This window comes from Leucoraja erinacea, chromosome 33 (assembly GCF_028641065.1).
Source record: "Leucoraja erinacea ecotype New England chromosome 33, Leri_hhj_1, whole genome shotgun sequence".
NCBI lineage: Eukaryota > Metazoa > Chordata > Chondrichthyes > Rajiformes > Rajidae > Leucoraja > Leucoraja erinaceus.
The window spans coordinates 1,698,343-1,720,885 of record NC_073409.1 but is presented as its reverse complement, the minus strand read 5'-3'; the positions used below and the strand labels follow the sequence as shown (position 1 = coordinate 1,720,885).

Sequence of the window (22,543 nt, the reverse complement as noted above, 5' to 3'; positions counted from 1 at the left end):
GGGGGGGGGGGGGAAAGGGGGTCGCTGACGTCAGCGCGCCGGGCCCTCCTTGAGGGGGGGGGGGTCGATGACGTCAGCGCGCCGGGTACCCCCCTCCCCTACCGCCCGGCCGTTATGAAGACGCGCCATTTGCCCTGGAGCGGCTTTACTCACTCATCGACCCTCCTCACCACTCATCACACACCACACCACACAGACACACCTTTTGGCTGATGAAGAGATATCCAGGTAACATTCCTGGATGTTCTTAGAAGGTTCCTTGAATTTAAAAAAGAAAACATGAGGTAAAAAGGCATTTAGACAGGTAGACACCTAGACTCAGGTAGACAATAATTGCTAGCATATATTTCAAGAGGGCTAGAATTAGCAATGTTACAAAATTTTGAGATTAAAAAAATCAAGTCTGCAATTTATCCCATCAGATAAAGCATAACAATAAGTTTAATTTGACACCAAATTCACTTTCATATCTCAAGTATTAAAAAAGTTATGACCATTTTCATACTCGGAAATTAGCATCTTGTTCCCTATTGATTTTCAATGGACATTACAAAAAAGCTGTGATCTTGGATAGTCAAAAGCCCATTTCTTAAGGAAAGATTAACATTTTTAAATAGCCTAAGTGTCCAAAGATTATTCACAAATAATTCACAATATAACATGATTTTTATATCTAATTTACATTAATTTATAGGCCAAATGGAAGGAATTTAGTGTTCAATTGCTGTAAATAAATGCCCATTTAAATCGGCTTTCTAGTGGGTTCATGTGGAACGCGCTGGTTTAGAACGTTGACATAGCGCTGGATTAGTGCCCTCAAATGCCGAGAAAAATACTGCGGGATATAAAAAGCCCAAAATGAGCTACTCGCTATAGATAACTTGATATTCAGGGTTATATATATGCCCCATTTAATGTAAAAATAAGGTACATACCTTTAATTGTTTGCTCTATAAAACCCTGGGGCTGCGAGAGGTTGCGGAATCAGACAGTAATTTTAAAACTATTAGAACTATATTATCGAGGCCTATAAAACTAATAATACCTTTTGCGACCGGGTCTTGCAGCGATTTTTCGTTAATGATTTACTAGGCTGAACATGTGCGATTAGTACAGCCTAGTAAAAATCGCGTTTTAAACCCGCCCCCTCCAAACAGCGCCAAAATCGCCGACATGGCTGAGGGCAGATTCCTAATGACGATTCAGGTAGGTTTTGTAACATACCTACTAGAATACAAAAAACACAGGGATGTAATGATTTGTGCGGGTGTCAGGAGAATATGGGGAGAAGGCAGGAGAGTTCATTCATTCTTCCCCCGCACAATTAAAGCATGGAATAGTCTTCACCCTGCCATAGTTACTCAACCAGACGCAACTAAATGCAAGGTAGCCCTTCTTCTCCTTTTTTGTTTAAATCCACCCTCCGCCACCTCCAGTTTAAATTCCATTTCGAATATTTGAGGGCCAAGAACCAAGAATGGGGTTAGGAGGGAGAGATAGATCAGCCATGATTGAATGGCGGAGTAGACTTGATGGGCTGAATGGCCTAATTCTGCTCCTATCACCTATGACACAAAAAGCTGGAGTGACTCAGCGGATCAGGCAGCATTCGTGGAGAGAAGAAATAGAGCTCACTTCACAGTTGTATCACAACACCCACTGAAGAAATGTTCTGACCCGAAATCACCCATTCCTTCTCTCCAGAGATGCTGCCTGTCCTGCTGAGTTACTCCAGCTTTTTGTGTCTATCTTTATTGTAAACCAGCATCTGCTGTTCCTCCCCACACAATTTGGACAGGTACATTAATGGGAAAGGTTTAAAGGGCAATGCATATGGACCCAGTTGGTGGTGTACATTCAGGTTGCTGAACATTTGGACAGGTAAATGGATAGGACAGGTTTAGAGTGATATGGGCCAAATGCAGGCAGGTGGGACAAAGATAGATGGGGACATGTTGGTTGGTGTGGTCAAAGTTGGGCCAAAGGGCTTGTTTCCACACTGTATGACAATAATAAGAGAATGTGTGCTTATATATGGTGACAGTCTTGCTGAGCTATATGCACAAAGACATTTCACTGTGCCCTGGTGCCTACATGAAATGAGCTGGCAGAATGATAGTGGCGGGAAAAAAAAATTCTGCCTGACATGGTGAGTTTTGCCAACATTTTGTATTTTACTAAAGATTCCAGCATTGTCAGCTTGTGTTGCTTTGGGACAAGTACGTGGATTGGAAAGGTTTGCAGGGATATGGGGTATGTGCAGGCAAGTAGGACTAGCTCAGCAAGGCACCTTGGTCGACATGTTATATTGGGCTAAAATACTTGATTCCCTATGCTCCATGGCTCTATGATAGCACTGAAACCCCTAATCTATGCGTAAGAAGCACTCACGCCCAGGGTAAACGGCAATGTGCGCACCACCCATCTCTTCAGGCACCTCCTCCTACCTCTTGTTCAGAAGGGTTGGTTCATATCTGCCTCATTGACATACATCTTTTTCTTCCACAGATGCTGCTTGACCTGCTGAACTTGCAGGGTTTTAAAGACAAGTCATCTTCAATCTCGAGGGACTATCCAAGTAGAAGATCCAATAATTACCAAGATGAGGGAAATAGGTACAGGACGCTCTTCATCCCATCTAACATTCAATGGAAACAAAAGACTTTAATTTTTTTGACCAGAAGCCCTTAAGAAAAGTCCCAACCCAAAACGTTACTTATCCCTGCTGAGTTACTTCAGTACTTTGTGTCTTTTCTTACTTTAAATTCAGTAGTGCTCTACATAACAGGGATATTCCACAGCACATTACAGCCAAATAAATCAGGTCAGTGTTGTGTAAAATATCAGCAGTTAATTTGTGTTCATCAATCTTCCACAAACTTCAACAGATAGCACCAGATAATCTGCCTTAGTGATGTTGATCATATTAGCAGGATACTGCAGATAATCCTGATTAAGTCATGACTAATCCATATCTCAATTCCACTTCTACTCACAGTTGTTTATAATCTGTACATGGTAGTATTCCTACCTCTGAACTAATAGTTTATGGATTCAAATCCTAGTCTAGCATCTTGAAAGCTAAAATCTAGGTAGTCAGAGCAGTGAATTGCTGAGGGAGTGTTGGACTGCCAAAAAAAAAGTAAAAATCTAGGCCCTGCCTAGTTTCTTAGTTGGATTGAAAAGATCACATGGAATTTTTTTCCCCAAAGAATTAGAAATGATAGCAATTATTCTCAATGGTTAAACATGCCACCAGAAGAGTACTTTAAACATTGAAAAGTAAATGATTAATAAAACATAGCCAAATATTTGAAGATGGCTAGACTGGTTGATAAGGCATCTTAAAATGCATAAAAATCAGAAACAAATGAATAGATAGTGGCATTGAATAACAAAGGAAAGAGTCCATGATGAACCTTTATAATTTATTTGTCAGGCCTTATTTCTGGGCTGCACAGTATTAGAGTGGGGACAGAAATTTACCAGTATGTTCCTAATTTGAGAAACTTTATTAAGAGATACTAATTGTTTTCTTTGGAGCAGAGTAGGTTTAATTAAGATATTCAAACGTGGGGATTTCAATAAGATAGGAGGGGGGGAAATTATTTACATTGGCAAGAGAGTCAGTGAACATTTAATAAAATTGGGAATAAATGGAATTATTAAAGGAATTGATTTGCAAGGCATGTTCCTGCGTTCTGGAATTCACTACTTGTGGGCCAGTGGACAAAGTGATAGCAATATTCAAAGGGAAAATGAATAGCTGAAAAGAACAGGATGTGATGCTAATTAAATAGCTCTTTGAATAGCACCACAGAAGCAAATAACATTCTGTACTGCATGAAAGCATTGAAGGAACAAATCTGCCCAGCAAATGTGATCAACAGTTGGGAGTTGAGCAGGCTCGCCAAGACGTAGATTAGGCTTCACTTACATGGGTTTATGGTCTACTTATGTAAACAGAAGAGTGCTGCTGCAGCAGAAGCAGTTTGGAGGAGGATTATCGGACTGATATCTGGAATCGTCAGGCTGTCCTATGAGGGAAAGTTGGACAAGCTACACTTGCTGCTGCTGGAGTTTGGAAGAGTGAGAGGGAATTGATTGTAACTCAGACCATCCTGTGCCATCATGATCGGGTGGGTGTGGAGTGAATGCTTCCTCTTGTGGGAGAACTAAGGTCACTGTTTGAAAGTAGTGGGCCACCCTTTATTAGAGAGAAGAATCATGAATAGTTACAGAACTCTTCCTGAAAGAGCAGTGGAAATAGAATCTGGATATTTTTAAGGAAAAGGTAGATTGATTCTTGATAAACTAGTGAGTGAATGATAACTGTGAAGAAGTGTCTCGACCTGAAACGTCACCCATTCCTTCTCCAGAGATGCTGCCTGTCCCGCTGTCCTCCAGCAGTTTGTGTCTATCTTCAAGTGAATGATAACCACAGGTAGCAGGAATGCAGAATCCTGAAGAATAAAGATTCCTGCAGGTTGCTAAAATCTTAATAAGGGGCCAAATGGCTGTCCCTAATTCATATATTCTTATGTAAATTGTGATAAACATTGTTACCTCAAACTATCAGTGAACATCCAATTGGACAATCCATCCCAAAGTATTGGTATTGCATTCATGCCTCAGTTTCCACCCCCCCCCCTCCATTTTCTATTATACACTATTTAAATATCTGTGGTTAAAAGCACCTACTTTTCCACAGACATTCCCATTGAATCTCTGACCCATAATTTTCTAGTCTCAATAATATTTAACATCATAAATTGTTCCCTATTGTCAAAAACTATCAATCCTTTTCAAAATTACCAACATTCTTTTTTTAATTTTAAAATGTCAATGATTAATATTTGCAAAAATTTAAAGAAATTGCTGAAAAAATGTAACTGGTCAGGTCTGAAGAAGGGTCTCGACCCGAAACGTTACCTATTCCTTCGCTCCATAGATGCTGCCTCACCCGTTGAGTTTCTCCAGCATTTTTGTCTAGCTGGTCAGGTAGATCAGTGGGAAGAGAAACAGTTAATGTTTCAGGTCAAAGGTGTTTAGTCATCCTGAAAAAGAGAATAAAGTTATCATTCAGTTGCGGAGCGTGCGGAGAAGTGTTTTTTGCTTTGTTGTATGTTTCTGCTTCATGGGCATTGTTTCTTTCCTATAAAAGTATTTGCTTATTCTATCATTTCCCAGATCTGTTTATATTGCTCCCTTTTCCCTCCTTTGACATATGTTATGACATTTCCTATATTAAAGGTATTATTAAAGTGCCACGTTTTGAATTTAATAATGAGCTCAATTCAGTTTTGAAGAACATAAATTTATTTAAAATCTCCAAGTAACTATTCCAAATTAAAGCTATTAACATACAACATGGTGCTTCAATGGCACAAGAATATCTTTGTAGGATTGTTGAACCCATATCTGTTATCAATATTTAACTTTACCCACTAATTTAGTTTACTCTCGGCCGTTTTGAAGCTGATTTGTAAATCCTGAATTTTATCCGTGATTAAAATCTAAACATATTGAGGGATGGCAAATTGCCAAGTTTGTTCTCATTCCTTTCTGAATTGATTTGTGGTTTTTAAGAGATAATGCATGAATAAACTTTACAGAAAGAACTTTAGTTTTCACAACTTCAGTTGCAGTTTTAATGTGGGGAATGTGACAGGCTATTTGCACACAGAGGTTCTCATAAACAGTAATACGATAATGTCTGCATAATCTACTTTAGTGAAACCAATTGAAGGAAAATATAGGGCAGGCCACCAGGGAGAACCCTCCGTCAAATGACTGCAGTGGGATCCTTTGCAGTTACTGAAAGACGCATTGAAATCTAGTTTAACAGCTTACCCTAACAATAGCACATCCACCAGTTTAGCACTCAAACACTTTAACTTTTCATCAGTTTACTTTCAACCATAGTAACATATTTTTTATTTAATTGAAAGATACAGCATGGAAACAGGCTCTTTAACCCACTGAGACCACGCTGACCATCGATCACCTGCTCTACTAGCTGTTATCCCACTTTCGCTTCCACTCCCTACACACCAGGGACAATTTACAGAGCGCAATTAACCTACAAACCCGCACGTCTTTATGATGTGGGAGGAAACCTGAGCATCTGTAAGGAACTAAGGCGAACAAAGGGAGAAGATATAAAACCCACACAGACAGCACCCGAGGCCAGGATTTTTTAGTTTAGTTTAGATTAGTTTATTGTCACATGTACCGAGGTCCAGGGAAAAGCTTTTGTTGCATGCTAACCAGCTAGTGGCAGACAACACATGATTATAATTGAGCCATTCACAGTGTACAGATACATGATAAAGGAATAATGTTTAGTGCAAGGTAAAGCCAGTAAAGTCTGATCAAAGATAGTCCGGGGTTCCCCGATGAGGTAGGTAGTAGTACAGGTTCGCTCTCTAGTTGGTGATAGGATGGTTCAGTTGCCTGACAACAGCTGGGAAGAAACTTAATCTGGAGGTGTGCATTTTCACACTTCTTATACTAGGTCTCTGGTGATGTGAGGTGGCAATTCTGCCAGCTGCACCACCTTTGCTCAGAATAATTCCCAGGTAATAAGTTTAGTAACAGTCAGGCCTAAAAGGTAAGCTCACTGGGTAGATTGCTAGAAACATGAGTTACTCTTGCAGTCCATTTCTGCATGACGTTCTGCCACATGATGCAGGGAAACAGCATACTCCTGAGCTGAAAAAAACAATCATTCTGCCGCCATGACAACTGATTAGCAACAGCGTTGAAACTGTTGTATGGGAAGTACAGCGTTGCCAATTTTATGCGGTTGCTTGCTCAGTACAAACAGGATTAACACCAGTGAGAACACTTTGTGGATCATAACATTTACAGGTTAATGTAATGTTATGCTGTATTTTTGGATGAGTAAGTTCCCTGCAAATAATTATTGCTGATCCAGAAATCCATCAAGTATTGTAAATACAAATGTTTATCTTTTTTGTTCAGGATGTCATTCCTAATGCCGAATGCCATGATCACCATTCGATGGGACTTTGCCCAACAACCCCACCTCCTCAACTCCACCTCTGCTATTTGCAAAGCTGTGTATTATCTGATGGAATCCAGTGATAATATGTCTCCACACAATTTATCACAATAATATTGAAGTCTTTACTTCAATATAATCGTACGTCTTCAAACTGCTGTTTTAGGCACCAAAGAATTCTGCATATTCTGGTCTGGTCGCTGTTCAGCAGCCCTACTTGTGGTCAGCTGGCAATGACAGGATGTACAGCTTCCTATGGCTGAGCAGCTTGCTCACAATTTATTGCCAAAGGTCATTTAGATATTAGTGGAAGAGGTTAACATGTTCAGAATAGGATACCCAATAAAAGAATCTCAATGGTACTTATATTCTCACTTGTGGTAAAAACTAATACAGTGAAATACTTTTCATTACAAAAATCCAGAGTATTGTTATACCCCCGATTAGCAAATATACAGAAATAGTCTACTGAGCCTGCATGCATGAGACGCCATGTTTTGCAGCCAATTAGCAAAGTTCACACTCCAGTTCTTATGAGAGATGTCTGTTCCAGGCAAGTCCCAGGTTGTTGCAGGCAGCCAGCATCTCCTTTCTTGGACGCAACAGCCCTCTAGTCGCTCATCCACCTTTGGTCCCTGTGGGTGCCTTCCACACTGTGAGAAGCATAAAGTTTTGTTTCGAGCCAGTTTAGAGATGCAGTGTGGAAACAGGCCTTCGGAAACACGCCATTGATCACCCATACACTAGTTCTATGTTATCCAACTTTTACAGCCTACACACTAGGGCCAAGTTACAGAAGTCAATTAACCTACAATCTTTGGAATGTGGGAGGAAACCAGAGGACCTGGAGAAAACCCACGCGGTCACAGGGAGAATTGACAGACAGCACCCGAGGTCAGGATGGAACCTGGGTCTCTGGCGCTGTGAGGCAGTAACTCTACCGCACACTGAAAGTCAAAATAAAAGCTGAATACAAAAGTCTGAACAAGGCTTTCATCAGCATTATCACAGCTGCAGAGAATGTGGTTTTGATGCACATTTGATTTGTCAAGAATGTGCACCAAAGAAGCAACGCAGCCTGGCAATAACTGAAGCAAAAACAAATTGACTAAATGTGCAAAGTTCATGTCATAGTCACAGGGAAAAAGGGGTCTACTAAAGACAAGCGATGTGGTGCTGTGCACCATGAAACATCTTCGAGGGAGCATACACTGAATAAGTAGACAATCATTGACTTTTTCACTAAAGTATTACAGGTAATTGTGTTATAACGAGGGTTTACTGTAATAGGGTCATTACCAGGGATATTGTCATAAGTATTTAGAAAGCTTAAAGAACTAGGTCTCTACCTAAACTGATACGTAATCAGAACCTTGTCCCATACATGTCCCAAATCATGTTGGAATGTAGAATTTTTGTCCATTAGCTGTAAACTTGTGCTTTTATGACTCATTTTGCAATATAAATAGGAAAAAGGTAACAGTCACCGACTATGGAGGAAGGTTAAGAAACAAAATATGTCTAAAAAAAAAGAGGAAAGAAAAGCAAAGGATATAAATAGCCCAGGAAGTGGTCTAGAACAGCAATGTAATCAGCAAAGATCTTATAGCGCTATAAGATCTTTGGTAATCAGATGGTTATAAATACAGTGAAGAGTATCTGTTACTGAAACTGAGTTTAGCTTTTAACAGGGATGCGCATAGTGAATGTGATAAAACAGTGGAACTGTGGGCAACTACACATTCTAAAGAACCAGACACAGAAAGAATTACAGGATAGCAAGAGAAAAATCAGGGCAAGGAATTCAACATTGTAGTTTAAGATAGAGATGGAAAAAAAAGGAATGTGAAGTAGTGCTTTTGACACATAATGCAATCACTTTCTATGGGATCAAAGCTGATTTTGGCAGTGCCTTTCTTTTATAAATAGCTATGGAAACACTGTTTCTTTATATTTTTGACATGAATCTTTCAGTCATTCCTTGCTTTTTCTGTTTATAAGGACGTAAGGTCATAAATAATTGGAGTAGAATTAGGCCATTTGGCCCATCGAGTCTACTGCGCCATTCAATCATGGCTGATCTATCTCTCCCTCCTAACCCCATTATCCTGCCTTCTCCCCATAACCTCTGACACCTGTACTATTCAAAAACCTATCTATATCTGCCTTTAAAATATCCACCGATTTTTTTTTTTAATTGTTTTTATTTTATGCGTGAAATGTTTAAGTTTTTATGCGCGATGCTCCGGTATTCCCTGGGAAACGTCTTCTCATCATTTTACACTGTACAACTGTTGCTTTGCAAGATGACAATAAAGGATGATAATAATGACTTGGCCACCACAGCCCGCTGTGGCAAAGAATTCCACTAATTCACTACCCTCTGACTAAATAAATTTCTCCTCAACTCCTTCCTAAAAGAACGTCCTTTAATTTTGAGGCTATGACACCCACTCTTAACTGAACTGGAAAGCGTACTAAAAAGATTTACGAAGGTTTGTGGTGTACAAAAGACTTGATGGGCTAGGTGTTGCTATCCTGGAAAACAGAGGTGAGGGGTGACCTTACAGAGGTTTATAAAATCCTGAGAGGCATAGATACAGTGAATAGCCACAGTCATTGCCCCAGGTTAGGAGAGTCCAGAACTAGAGAGCATAGGTTTAAGATGAGAGGGGAAAGATTTAAAGGGGACATGAGGGACAGCTTTTTCATGAAAGGTGGGGTGTAAATTGAATGAGCTGTCAGAGGAAGTGATAGAGGTTAAAACAATTATGACATTTGAAAGACATTTAGACAGGTACATGGACAGGAAAGGTTTGGAGGGATATGGGACAGGTGCAGACAAGTGGGACTATCTCCATTAGACATTGGCAGTGATGATGTAGGGCTGAAGGGGGCGTTTCCATGCTCTATAGGTCTATTACACTACAATATGGTGAGTCCTTCTAAATGTTTCTTCAACCAAATTTGTCAGTTTTCCTTATTTCAACTGAAATACATGTGATTTTGAGGGCATGGAAGCAGAGTGTTACTGCTCACTGTTTGATAAAGACCATGACATTGCATTCCCCTTATTTCCTTGTCTGCAAACAGTTAAGAAAATGACACCAGGAAGTCCTCAGTGTCTGCTTGCTACCTCCCTCGGCTATGATTTGTAGCTTCATACGTCAGCATAAGGCAGTTTTTCTATTTGTAGCTTTCTGCATCTCTGCGTTACCATCTATTTTCAATTCCTGTTATCACTTGGCAAGGACATTTATCTCTGGAGAGGAATGGCTGATGTTTGCGGTTGAAACCTTTCTTCAGACTGAAGAAGGGTCTTGACCTGAAACGTCACACATTCCTTCTCTCCAGAGATACTGCCTGTCCTGCTGAGTTAATCCAGCATGTTTTGTCTATCTTTGATTTTAAAGCAGCATCTGCAGTTCTTTCCTACACAGGGACATTTATCTTATTGTTTCCCTGACCCTATTGTGTCAGGTGTGAGCCTCTAGGTTACCGTAATAGGATGCCAACCAAATGTACAGAGAAATAGCTTGAAGAGTTGATATAATTAACAGTGCTAAAACAGATGTGTGGGTAGGCATCTAGCATGATTGGTCTCCTCCTTATAGAGTTTTGCATCCGGCACAAAGAGTGCCTTTGAGTTTGAGTTTGTCATATGTACCGAGGTACAGTGAAAAGCTTGCATGCTAATCAGTCAGCGGAATGACAGATATATTCATTCATCATTCATCATCATTGAAAACATTAGTGATGCAGTGTTGCGGGTTTCTAGCAGGAATGGTGACGGATGCACTACAGATACATGATAAAGGGAATATCGTGAATAACATTTAGTGCAAAATAAAGTCCAGTAAAGTCCGATCAAAGATAGTCCGAGGGTCTCCAATGAGATAGATAGTACTCAGCAATGCTCTCATGTTGGTGATAGGACGGTTCAGTTGCCTGATAAAGGCTGGAAAGAAACTGTCCCCTGAACTGGAGGTGTGCGTTTTCAAACTTCTGTACCTCTTGCCTGATGGGAGAGGAGTGAAGAGGGAGAGAACATAGAATATGGAATTGTACAGCACAGGAACAGACCAGATCAGATGTCACCAGAAACCCACTGTAACCACTCTGGACACTGCTCTTCCAGGGTGCAGGACGTTACTCAGTACGTACCCTTCCAAAGGTTGTCCATGTAGACAGCAAGACTTAACCTGTTGGGGTCATGAGGACCAGTGGGTCTATTGTCCAACCAAAGAGTTGTTCGGAAGTCCTGACCTCCCATTCGTTTGCAGCAGGCGACTCAAATCCCACCCACCCTTTCAAAGGTCATTGTAAAAGTCACTAATAAAGAGCCGTGATCTTGTATATTGGTCTTTTTTTTATTTTGTGTCTCTGGAATTCTTGACTCTCAATACATCTCACTAAAGCTAAGTAATCTGGGTATGGTGTAACTGGGCGCAGGCACTGAATCCTACCGAGGTGAAACAAGAATCTGGTTTTCCTTTTGGAGGAGGGGCGGGGGGGGGGGGGGGGGGGGGGGGGGGGTGGGGAGATGGAGCATGGATTACAGTAAACCCTTGCTGTAGTGAACCACACTGGGCGGGCAGTGTTGGGGCCAACGTTCTGCTACAACCAAATAAAGGGCTTAATATGTACACTACTCTTGGAAAAAACCAGCAGATAAACATACAATAAATAAACAGTAAAGGGCACAAAATATACCATGGCTTGTGGTGGCACAGTGGTACTGCAGTAGAGGAATGTTTATTTATGATTAAAATTCTTGATTCTCTGCATTTTTTGCAAAACGAGCAGTGATTTGGTGAGAAATACGGCTCATCCTTTTTAGTCCCATTACGCCCCCAACCCCCCCCCTTCATCTCCCCCCCCCACCCCACTACCGTGTCCACTGAGTGCACCTCACACCCTGCCTCTCCAAAAAAAGTTATTTTTAAGAACTGCAGAAAAGAGCTCTGCCCTTTGTTTTACAAAGAAATATCGCTAATCACCAATTTCAGCCCTTCCAGCCCAGTGTGTGAATTGTTTTTCATAAACAGATTCATTGGTTGATTACGATAACACACTTCCTCCCTCAAAGACTTCGGCAATGATGTACCTGTAGTAATAACTGTTACACGGTTTGAAATCACAGAGCTTTGAAATCTTCACGGAATCACTCACGTGACTCCGAAGTAAAATAGTAAGATTAAACGAGAACTTACCAGTTTGAAGTTTGATCTGTATTTTATGCGGAGTTACGATGAGGGATTACGTGCCCTCCGCTCCCACCCTCAATAATATGGGTCAAATTCATAAACTGATGTCTCCTTGTCTTTACGATGTTTACTTCAATAACTGTGTCTATCTGTGATTCCACACCGCTGCTTTGAAGTATGCTGCGCATGCGTGCTGAGTGGGTTTTTCACGTAATCCCTCATCGTAACTCCTCATAAAATACAGATCAAACTTCAAACTTCTTGTTTAATCTTACTATTAAAGAATCTTTGCCTCAAGGTAGTGTTCTAGTGGTGAGATTTCAATCTCCATTTCATTGATACCTGGAGCAGCTGCCTCCATCAACCGTGCATGGTACAGATGTGCATCCATTAATGCTCAGTGTGGGCATCTGGGGAGCATCATTAATCAGAAATATACATTATCATGGGTCTGCAGTCACATTTATCTAAGTAGAAGTCGTTCCGTGAAACAGAAATATTTTCCACAAATTTATTTGACAATTCAAGAAAGCCTGCTGAATTCATCGTGGCAAAACACAAATGTTCTGGAGGACCTCAGCAGGTCAGGCAGCATCAATGGTGGGAATATGAGAGGAGCCAGTGGCCACAACAGGCCAGAAGGCACCATATTTCAGCCTCATGGGAGTTAACATAGAAACCACGAGGTATATTTGAAAATAGATAATTGGAGTTAGGTAATTACAATTTCTATTCACTGGTTTCCTTGTTGTCACGTGTACAGATATAGTGTTGGATGGTTTTATGCAAATTAAAATTATAGGTTATATAATAGACTTGTCACTTAAACTTTGATAAATGGAAAACAACTGTATTAAAAAATCAATGAGTTCTGGCCGAGATTTGAAATGCTTTTTTAAAAATTAGCAAAGGATTTCACAAATGGGCCTAGATGACTGATCTAATAAAAGATTTTAGATGGCAAGTATTTTCATTTTTAGTTAGGACTGCAGGGTTTTCATATATTTAGCCTTCATGCTAAACCCCCAGCAGAGGGAGTCATGAGCATAGATTACACGATAGTCAGAGTCTCACAGTGTTAAAACAGTCCCCTTGGCCCAACCTTCCCAAGCCGGCCAAAAACCCGCATCTACACTAGTCCCACCTGCCTGCATTTGGCCCATATCTCTCTAAACATATTCTATCCATGTACCTTTACAAATGTTTCTTAAACATTGCGATTGTACCTGCCTCAACTACCTCCTCCGGCAGCTCATTCCATACCCTCGCCATCCTTTGTATAAAAAAATTACCCCCCCAGGCTCCTATTAAATCTCCCCCCACCCGCCCACACCTTAAACCTATTTCCCCTGGTTATGTCAAATGGAAATCCATGTTGATCATGCATTATCTCCCCTTGAGCAAGTCTCAAATCCCTGTTGTTTCTGTACTGTACACTGCACAATGACAATAAAGTTGAATCTGAATCTGAAATCCTTTAATCATCTTCAGCACCCCAGTTAGATCATCCATACATCTGGCAGCACAAAATGGTGCATCTATGAGATACTGTGGACTATTAGCAAAGGGAGAAATGTTCACCAACACAAGCTGTAACCACATAGCCGGGCACTATATTTTAAAATGATTGTTAAAAGTATATTTAAAAGCAACAATGTCTCATATAGAAACATTTCAAGATGTTCGAAAAGCCTTTGTATGCAGTGAGCAGTCAATGTTAGTTGAGGATGGAACAGGATACACCTGAGGCCAACTCACCCAAGAGTCACTGGGTGTATGTACCCTGTGGGATTCCCACCAAGTGCCATGGTCAGTCTCACCCAGCCCACAGCTGGCAAAGGTAAATGCCCTGTGGTAAGTGTGGGCACCCTGCTGAAACAAGGATGGTTTGGCACATTGAATATGTTCATTTTCCCCTTCTGACTGGCGCAGCGGTAGAGTTGCTGCCTTACAGCGCCAGAGATCCGGGTTCCATCCTTACTACAGGTGCTGTCTGTACGGAGTTTGTACGTTCTCCCAGTGACCGTGTGGGTTTTCTCCGGGAGCTCCGGTTTCCTCCCGCACTCCAAAGACGTACATGTTTGTGGGTTAATTGGTTTTGGTAAAATTGTTCCTAGTGTGTAGGATGGTGTACGGGGATCGTTGGCCGGTGCGGACTCGATGGGCCGAAGGGCCTGTTTCTGCACTGTGTCACTAAACTAAACTAAACTAAGCTGATCCCAATAGGTTTTATAAGTTACAAGAAATTGCAATTTACTAAACTGAAAATATATCAGATTATAACTGCACATGCATCATATTACTTACCCATGCTGGCTCGAGGGGCTGAATGGCCTACTCCTCCGCCTATTTTCTATTTTTTTATGAAATGTCAAAGACTTGGGGACTGGAGGACATGGCTTTAAGATAAGAGAGGCAAAGTTTAAAAGTGATTTTCAGAGCAAGGTTTTCTTTACACAAAGAGTAGCAGGGGCCTGGAACGCACTACCAGAGGTGGTGGTGCTGGCAGATACGATAGTAGCGTTTAAGAGGCTTTTAGAAAGGCACATGGGTTGTTTCACCAACAGTCTGTTTGTCCCCTCTCTGTTTTTATGGTTTTAAGTATGTTTTAAAAGTATGTCTTGATGTTTCTTAAGTAGACAAAAAATGCTGGAGAAAGTCAGCAGGTGAGTTTCTTGGTCTGTTTTATGTGCGGGATGGGGGGGATGTTTATGTTAAATTTTATTTTATGTGGCTGTGTGTATTGTTGCTTTTCACTCAGTATGGCTGTATGGTAACTTAAATATCACTGTACCTTAATTGGTGCATGTGACAATAAATTCATGCTTGAACTTGGATATGTAGGGAATTGAGGGATGTGGTCCATGGGATCAGTTTATCTTGGCCTCGCGATCGGCATGAACAATGTGGGCCAGGGGCCTGTTCCTGTGCTGACCTGTTTTGTGTGTTTATTTCTTAGCCTACATGTCACACATAAACCTCTTCTGCATTTCCCTTGTTCCCTTGTCTAGCCTCATATGAAAAAGTCACAAATGTGTATGAAATAAAAGCAGAACGGCCGGTAATACCCAGTCGCACTGACACCATCAGTAGAGAGAGAAGAAGAATGCTTATAGCGCACAGCCTAAAGTCGGAGGACAACTTGTTCTATTTGATCTTATTTGATTGTGCACGCCAGGTTGATTGCATTGGACGAAACAGGGCGGACCACGTGAAGGTTGCAATCTCCCACCCCAAGAAAAGTGCAATTCTCTGCCGCAGAAGGCAGTGGTGGCCAATTCACTGGATGTTTTCAAGGGTGAGTTAGATTTAGCTCTTATTGGAATCAAGGGATATGGGGAAAAAAGCAGGAACGAGGTACTGATTTTGGTTGATCAACCATAATCATATTGAATGGCGATGTTGGCTCGACAGGGCGAATGGCCTATTCCTGCACCTATTTTCTATGTTGAGATTTTAAATTGATGTCCTTCATCTGCCCTTTTAGGCCATCCACCTGAAACATGAAATCTTAATAAAAAGCAGATTTGATATAAACTGCAGATGCTGGTTTATATCAAAGATAAACGCAAAATACTGGAGTAACTCGGCGAGTCAGGAAACATCTTTGTAAAACATGGATGGGTGACCTTTCGGGTCGGGAGCCTTCTTCAGACATGAAACATTAACCCCCCTTCTCCTTCCACAGATGCTGCCTGGCTGGCCTGCTGCGAGTTTCCATTTAGAAACATAGAAACATAGAAAATAGGTTCAGGAGTAGAGGCCATTCGGCCCTTCAAGCCTGCACCACCATTCGATATGATCATGGCTGATCATCCAACTCAGTATCCTGTACCTGCCTTCTCTCCATACCCCCTGATCCCTTTAGCCACAAGGGCCACATCTAACTCTCTCTTAAATATAGCCAATGAACTGACCTCAACTACCTTCTGTGGCAGAGAATTCCACAGATTCACCACTCTCTGTGTAAAAAATGATTTTCTCATCTCGGTCCTAAAAGACTTCCTTCTTATCCTTAATCTGTGACCCCTAGTTCTGGACTTCCCCAACATTGAGAATAATCTTTCTGCATCTAGCCTGTCCAACCCCTTAAGAATTTTGTAAGTTTCTATAAGATCCCCCCTCAATCTTCTAAATTCTAGCATGTACAACCCAAGTCTATCCAGTCTTTCTTCATATGAAAGTCCTGCCATCCCAGGTATCAGTCTGGTGAACCTTCTCTGTACTCCCTCTATGGCAAGAATGTCTTTCCTCAGATTAGGAGACCAAAACTGTACGTAATACTTCAGGTGTGGTCTCACCAAGACCCTGTACAACTGCAGTAGGACCTCCCTGCTCTTATACTCAAATCCTTTTGCTATGAATGCTAACATACCATTTGCTTTCTTCACTGCCTGCTGCACCTGCATGCCTATTTGTTTTGTATTGCTGCCAGCTCTGGTTTCCCTCATCAGATCCTTAAAGGGCGAGTAAAGGTTGTCGGATAAATAAATACCTGGGCCACAGGGTGAACGCACACACATTTAGCCTCAAAAAGGCTAACAGTATCATCAAAGACCCACACACTCATCTCCCTGCTACCTTCAGGTAGAAGGTACAGGAGCCTGAAGACTGTAACGACCAGGTTCAGGAATAGCTACTTCCCCAAAGCCATTAAACCTGGCTCGGACAAAACCCTGAACATTAATAGCCCATTATCTGTTTATTTGCACTTTATCAGTTTATTTATTCATGTGTGTATATATGTATATAATGGTATATGGACACACTGATCTGTTCTGTAGTCATGCCTACTATGTTCTGTTGTGCTGAAGCAAAGCAAGAATTTCATTGTCCGATCAGGGACACTTGACAATAAACTCTTAAATCTTGAATCATTTTCCTTTTTAACACGGGTTACTAAAGCTGGCCGTGCATGTAGCGTTTTTAATGTTAAAAGACACACCGTGCATGCAAATCAGTCCCACGCGTCTCCCTTGTTTGCAGCGACCCTTTAGTACAGAGGGACAGAGAGACACCCGCCCCTGTAAGTGACAACACAGCTGGCTGACGCACAAGGGGATGTGAAACCTTCTGACTTCAGAGATCAAATGTGATTATCAACGACTATAGCTCCAGCGCTCAGATCCCCAATCAAGGAGTGGCGACAACCCGCGGCACAACACTCCCCCAGCGTTATTAATGTTATTGTGTTGTTGCTTTGGTGTTGAAGGCAACGAGAGAGGGGAGTTTACTGATCTGTTTGGAGAGAGAACGAGCGATAACCTTGACCGGAGGCAGAGAGAGAATACAATCACCGGACTCTCACATACCGGAATCGCTGCAAGGAGAGATTAAAAAAGGATCAGACCGCGTATCTCTCATCTATAGAAACTATAATTTATTGGGGTTTTTTTGCAAACTATGGCTGCTTCATCTGCTACAAGGGTTTTTGTGTTATCCCTTGCGTCAATTCCAGTGGCCTATCTCTTTAATGCGTTGTCCACCAACAGCAGGTATGTATGTGTGTGTGTAGGTGTGTGTGTACTGTGTAGGTATGCGTTTAAGTATATGTGTATGTATGTTTGTCGGTATATGTGTATGTATGTGTGTAGGTATATGTGTCGATATATGTGTATGTATGTGTGTAGGTATATGTGTCGATATATGTGTATGTATGTGTGTAGGTATATGTGTCGATATATGTGTATGTATGTGTGTAGGTATATGTGTCGATATATGTGTATGTATGGGTGTAGGTATATGTGTCGATATATGTGTATGCATGTGTGTAGGTATATGTGTATGTATTTATGTATTGACTGTCCTGGACTGAAATGGGGCAAGATTGAGGAAGTTGTGTTGAAAGTCCATTAAAGTAAATGGGTGTTAGAAGGAACTGCAGATGCTGGTTCACACCGAAGATGTACAGCGACACAAAATGCTGGAGTGACTCAGCGGGTCGGGCAGCATCTCTGGAGAAAAGGAATAGGCGACGTTTCGGGTCGAGACCCTTCTTCAGTAAGTGGGTGGTGTGTTACCAATGTGAAGTGGAGCTCTGTTTAACCTGCGATGATTTTGTGGGATGTTACTAGTCGATGTGTATATTGAGGTTGTGTCTGTTTCCATTGTAGCAGATATTTATACTTCGTCTTTAAATTTTATTCTGGTCCCGCCTAAGTTTAGCTTTTATGTGTTGGGTGGTTTTAAACGTCGGGTTCGCCTTGTGTAGGGTAAACCCTTGTACATTTTCACAGTTGCTAGAACTGCAGCTTGGATCTGCTTTGTGTGGACCCACATTTGTCTGAAATGTTACACGCTAGAATGATGCATTTTCATTTTTAGAGGGGTTGTGATCAGCAAGCTTTGGTCAAGTTCCTCTGTGATCTGTAGCTTCACAAGCTGTTACAAGAAAGACAAGAGGTCTGAGGTCCAAGGGGAGGAGGGGAGGGGGTGGGATTGGTGTGTATCATCCATTGAAAGTGTATAGGAGGGGAACTGCAGACGCTGGTATAAACCAAAGCTGGAGTAACTCAAAGGATCAGACAGCATCGCTGGAGAAAAGGAATAGGTGACATTTCGGGTCTGAATTATCACATTCTGCACTGTCACCTCCCTGTGATGGAGACACAAGGAACTGCAGATGCTGGTATCTTGAGCTAAAACACAAAATGCTGGAGTATCTCAGTGATTTTATTTTTATGAATTCAACCAATCACCCTGTGCTGCTAATTCTTGTGAGCATTTAATTTGTTAGTATATTTTCCTCTCGCCTAATCTTGATGAAGTGTTGAATTTGTAGTACTCAACAAAATGTTTTTGTGTCAGTATGCTGGGTATATGGAACGAGTTGCCAGAGGAGGTAATTGAGGCAGGAATGATGACAACATTTCAAGGACATTTGGGCAGGTAATTGGAGGGGATATCCCACACAGGGCGAATTCTAAAACTATCTGTCACATAAAAGGCTGAGAGATGGGGGCTAAACGTGGCCAAATGGGACTAGTAAAGGTGGGGCATCTTGGTCTACTGTCATAGAGTCATAGAGTGATATAGTGTGGAAACAGGCCCTTCAGCCCATCTTGCCCACACCGGCCAACATGTCCCAGCTGCACTTGTCCCACCTGCCTGCGCTTGGTCCATAACTCTACAAACTTGGTGTTACTCATGTTAGCAATTCTTAATTGTACAACTGATGGCTTTCATTCAGCTGTCCAAGCTTTAAGATCTGGAATCCTCTCTCAAAGCATCTCTGCCTCAACTTCTCTCCCCTCTGTGATGCAGCCTCTTTATTGGTTGACCTTCTTATAATTCTCTATGTATTTTTGTGTCACATTTTCATTGGGTGTATTCTTCCTTTAAGAGTGTTGCAAAATGATATGTAATAAAAAGGAAATACACCTATTTTTAAATTGTGAATTTTATTTTCATTTTAGCAACCCATGGACAATCCTTATTGTTGCATTTTTGATCCTGATTTCTATTGCAATAGTGGCATTTTTCCTGGTTAAAAAAAAACCTCCAAAGGATCATTTATTCTACGGTGAGTAAAACATGACTCTGCTAAACGTACCCATGTGAAAATGCAACCCATCTGTGTAATTTATGCTGGTAAAATCTCTGAAATAGATCCCATAGTAACTGTACTATTTTCTTCCTGATAGTTTACACGGTGTTTGCATTCACTAGTGTGGTGGATCTTATTATTGGACTTGAGCAGGATGGACTTATTGATGGGTACATGACACACTACCTTAAAGAGGTAAGCAGATATAGTGTGTAATATTCAGAAAGTGATTACTGTAGAACATAGAACAATATTTCAATAATGTGTCTGAAGGAACTGCAGATCCTGGTTTAAACCAAAGATAGACACAAAGTGCTAGAGTAACTCAGTGGGGCAGTCAGCATCTTTGGAGAGAAGGAATGGGTGATGTTTTGGGTCGAGACCCTTCTTCAAACCTGTCTCGATCCGAAACGTCCTCCATTCCTCTCTCCAAAGATGCTGCCTCTCCTGCTGAGTTACTCCAGCATGTTATGTCCATATACAATACTACATACGGTGGAACAGGAGCACATTTTGCTTGTATAATCAGTTGCTGAGATTTGTGTGTATGAATTTAAACTCTAAAATAATAATATACTGCAAGTCAAACCTTCTTCATTGCATAAAGACTCTACTTGGGAGTTGCCTTTGTGACTCGATTGTTCACTATTGAAATAGTTGATACTGTCATTCATCTCTAGCAGTTTTGCATTGTGTTTTCAAATGACAATAGTGAAAGTTCAGCACCACATTTTCAATCTAATCTTGTAAGAGAAGATTAGTACAAAGTTCGTTTGGGATTAGGAAGGCAGTTTTCATATGGGTCTTAGTGGAGCATGTGTCATAGGAGATACATGCAATGAATTAAACCCTCCAATTATTTGGTGTTCATCCCACAGTCAAATGCGATTAGTCTGTTATCTTCATGAGTATTTTGACAGCTATGCTTGGAATTTTTGAAGTTGCATTAAAACAATAATGTTAAGTCAACATTGTATTGTTTATTGATGACACAAAGATTGATAAAAATGGAAATTATATTGGAAGTAGGAATTTGAAGATGGTTTAAATATACCATCTGGAAAACCTACCTTTTATTTTAAAACACCAAGTTCACTTAAAATGTGTTCAACTTGTTGTGAGGTTTGAGGATGCACTGAGACTGTAACATTCATTTTAGATATGCTAGTCCTTTTCCAATCAGTCTTTTTATGATATATTACAGCAGAGTTTAGTAAACATACAATTGCTCTTCCAGTTTATGAGTCTCTGGGCATCTTGAATACAATGTTCCTGTGAAGGTATTGCACTGAACACAATTCACAGATTTTATTTCATGCCTAATAAATCTTTTCAGCTGATGGAAATCTATTCTGAAATTACAGGTTCCAAATTCTCCTTGAAGAAGAGTTCAAACCGTATCTGAAGAAGGGTTCTGACCCGAAACGTTACCTATTCCTTCTCTCCAGAGATGCTGTCTGACTCACTGAGTTACTCCAGCACTTTGTGCCTTATCTCCTTCACTCAACCTCGGTCCCGATGATTTTTGCTGGCCTAGTGTTCTTCATTGCATCATCATAAGTAGTAATGAAAAAATGTAGTGCTCGTAAATGTGGAATAACGCATGTTTCATCTGGTTCAAAGCAAAGTTAGTTAGTGAACGTTCATTACCAACTTGCCTGTGACATTATTTATGGTGTCATTAAACCAATGCTGGACATCTAATACCCATGTAATCAAATACACTTCATTGGACAAGGACCAGACATCTTTTAGACACTTCATAATTAATAAGCTGAATTCTTACAGGATAAATAGCTTTAAAGTTATGATCTTGCCTTGAATATGTGATGCCACTGAGTATGAAAAATACATTAGCAGGGCAAGCAGTAAAGCCTAGTGCTAAATGTATGGGCGTGTGTAAATGCTATTATTGTTCATAAGTTGTAGGAGCAGAATTAGGCCATTCGGCCCAGCAAGTCTACTCCGCCATTCAATCATGGCTGATCTATCTGTCCCTCTCAACCCCATTCTCCTGCCTTCTCCCTATAACCCTTGACATCTGAACTAACCAAGAATCATTGGCCTTTTGTTTTTATTATACAGGGTGAACCGTACCTGAGCACAGGCCATGGCCACATGATTTGTTACTGGGATGGTTCAGCACACTACCTGATGTATCTCTTGATGGTTGCAGCGATTGCCTGGGAGTAAGTTGCATAAACGCCCCTCACATTAACACTATCCATAAATTCTAGCAGCAGAATTAGGCCCATTACGTCTTCTCCGCCATTCAAACGTGGTTGAGCTAACCTTCCCTCTCAACCCCATTCATCTGCTTTCTCCCTATAACCCCTGATACTGTCACTATTCAAGAATCTGTCAATCTCCGCCTTAAAAATACCCATTGACGGTCCCCATGGCAATGAGTCCCACATATTCACCACCCTCTGACTAAAATAATTCCTCCTCATCTCCGTTCTAAAGGAACATCCTTTAATTCTGAGGCTATGGCCTCTGGTCCTAGACTCTCCCACTAGTGGAAATATCCTCTCCACATTCATTCTATCCAGGTGTTGAATCCAAGGGAGGGAAGTTTTCTTCCAACTTTATAAACCCTTGAAGCCAGGCATAAAATACTGGAGTAATTCTCCAGGCCAGGCAGCATCCCTGGAGAATGAGAATAGGTGACGTTTTGGGTTGAGACCCTTTTTCAGACAAACCGTTGTCCAGACCTCAGCTGGAGTACTGGATGTAGTTCTTGTCACCACACTATAGGAAGGG

General features: G+C 41.1%; 1 protein-coding gene across 4 annotated transcripts in view; it reads left to right on the top strand.

The window, feature by feature from the left end:
- Positions 1–95: 95 nt before the first annotated feature.
- LOC129712537 (transmembrane 6 superfamily member 1-like) overlaps positions 96–22,543 on the top strand; it is a 45,981-nt gene continuing 23,533 nt past the window's right edge. For 3 of the 4 annotated variants that reach the window (XM_055661019.1, XM_055661018.1, XM_055661016.1), the window contains exons 1-5: positions 96–228; positions 2,509–2,615; positions 19,650–19,756; positions 19,878–19,975; positions 21,866–21,969. In XM_055661019.1, the coding sequence (XP_055516994.1) occupies positions 2,509–2,615; positions 19,650–19,756; positions 19,878–19,975; positions 21,866–21,969 (416 nt within the window). In that variant the 5' untranslated portion in view covers positions 96–228. Of the gene's footprint in view, positions 229–2,508; positions 2,616–17,240; positions 17,730–19,649; positions 19,757–19,877; positions 19,976–21,865; positions 21,970–22,543 lie in introns of those variants that run through there. The other variant, XM_055661017.1, reaches the window with a different exon arrangement.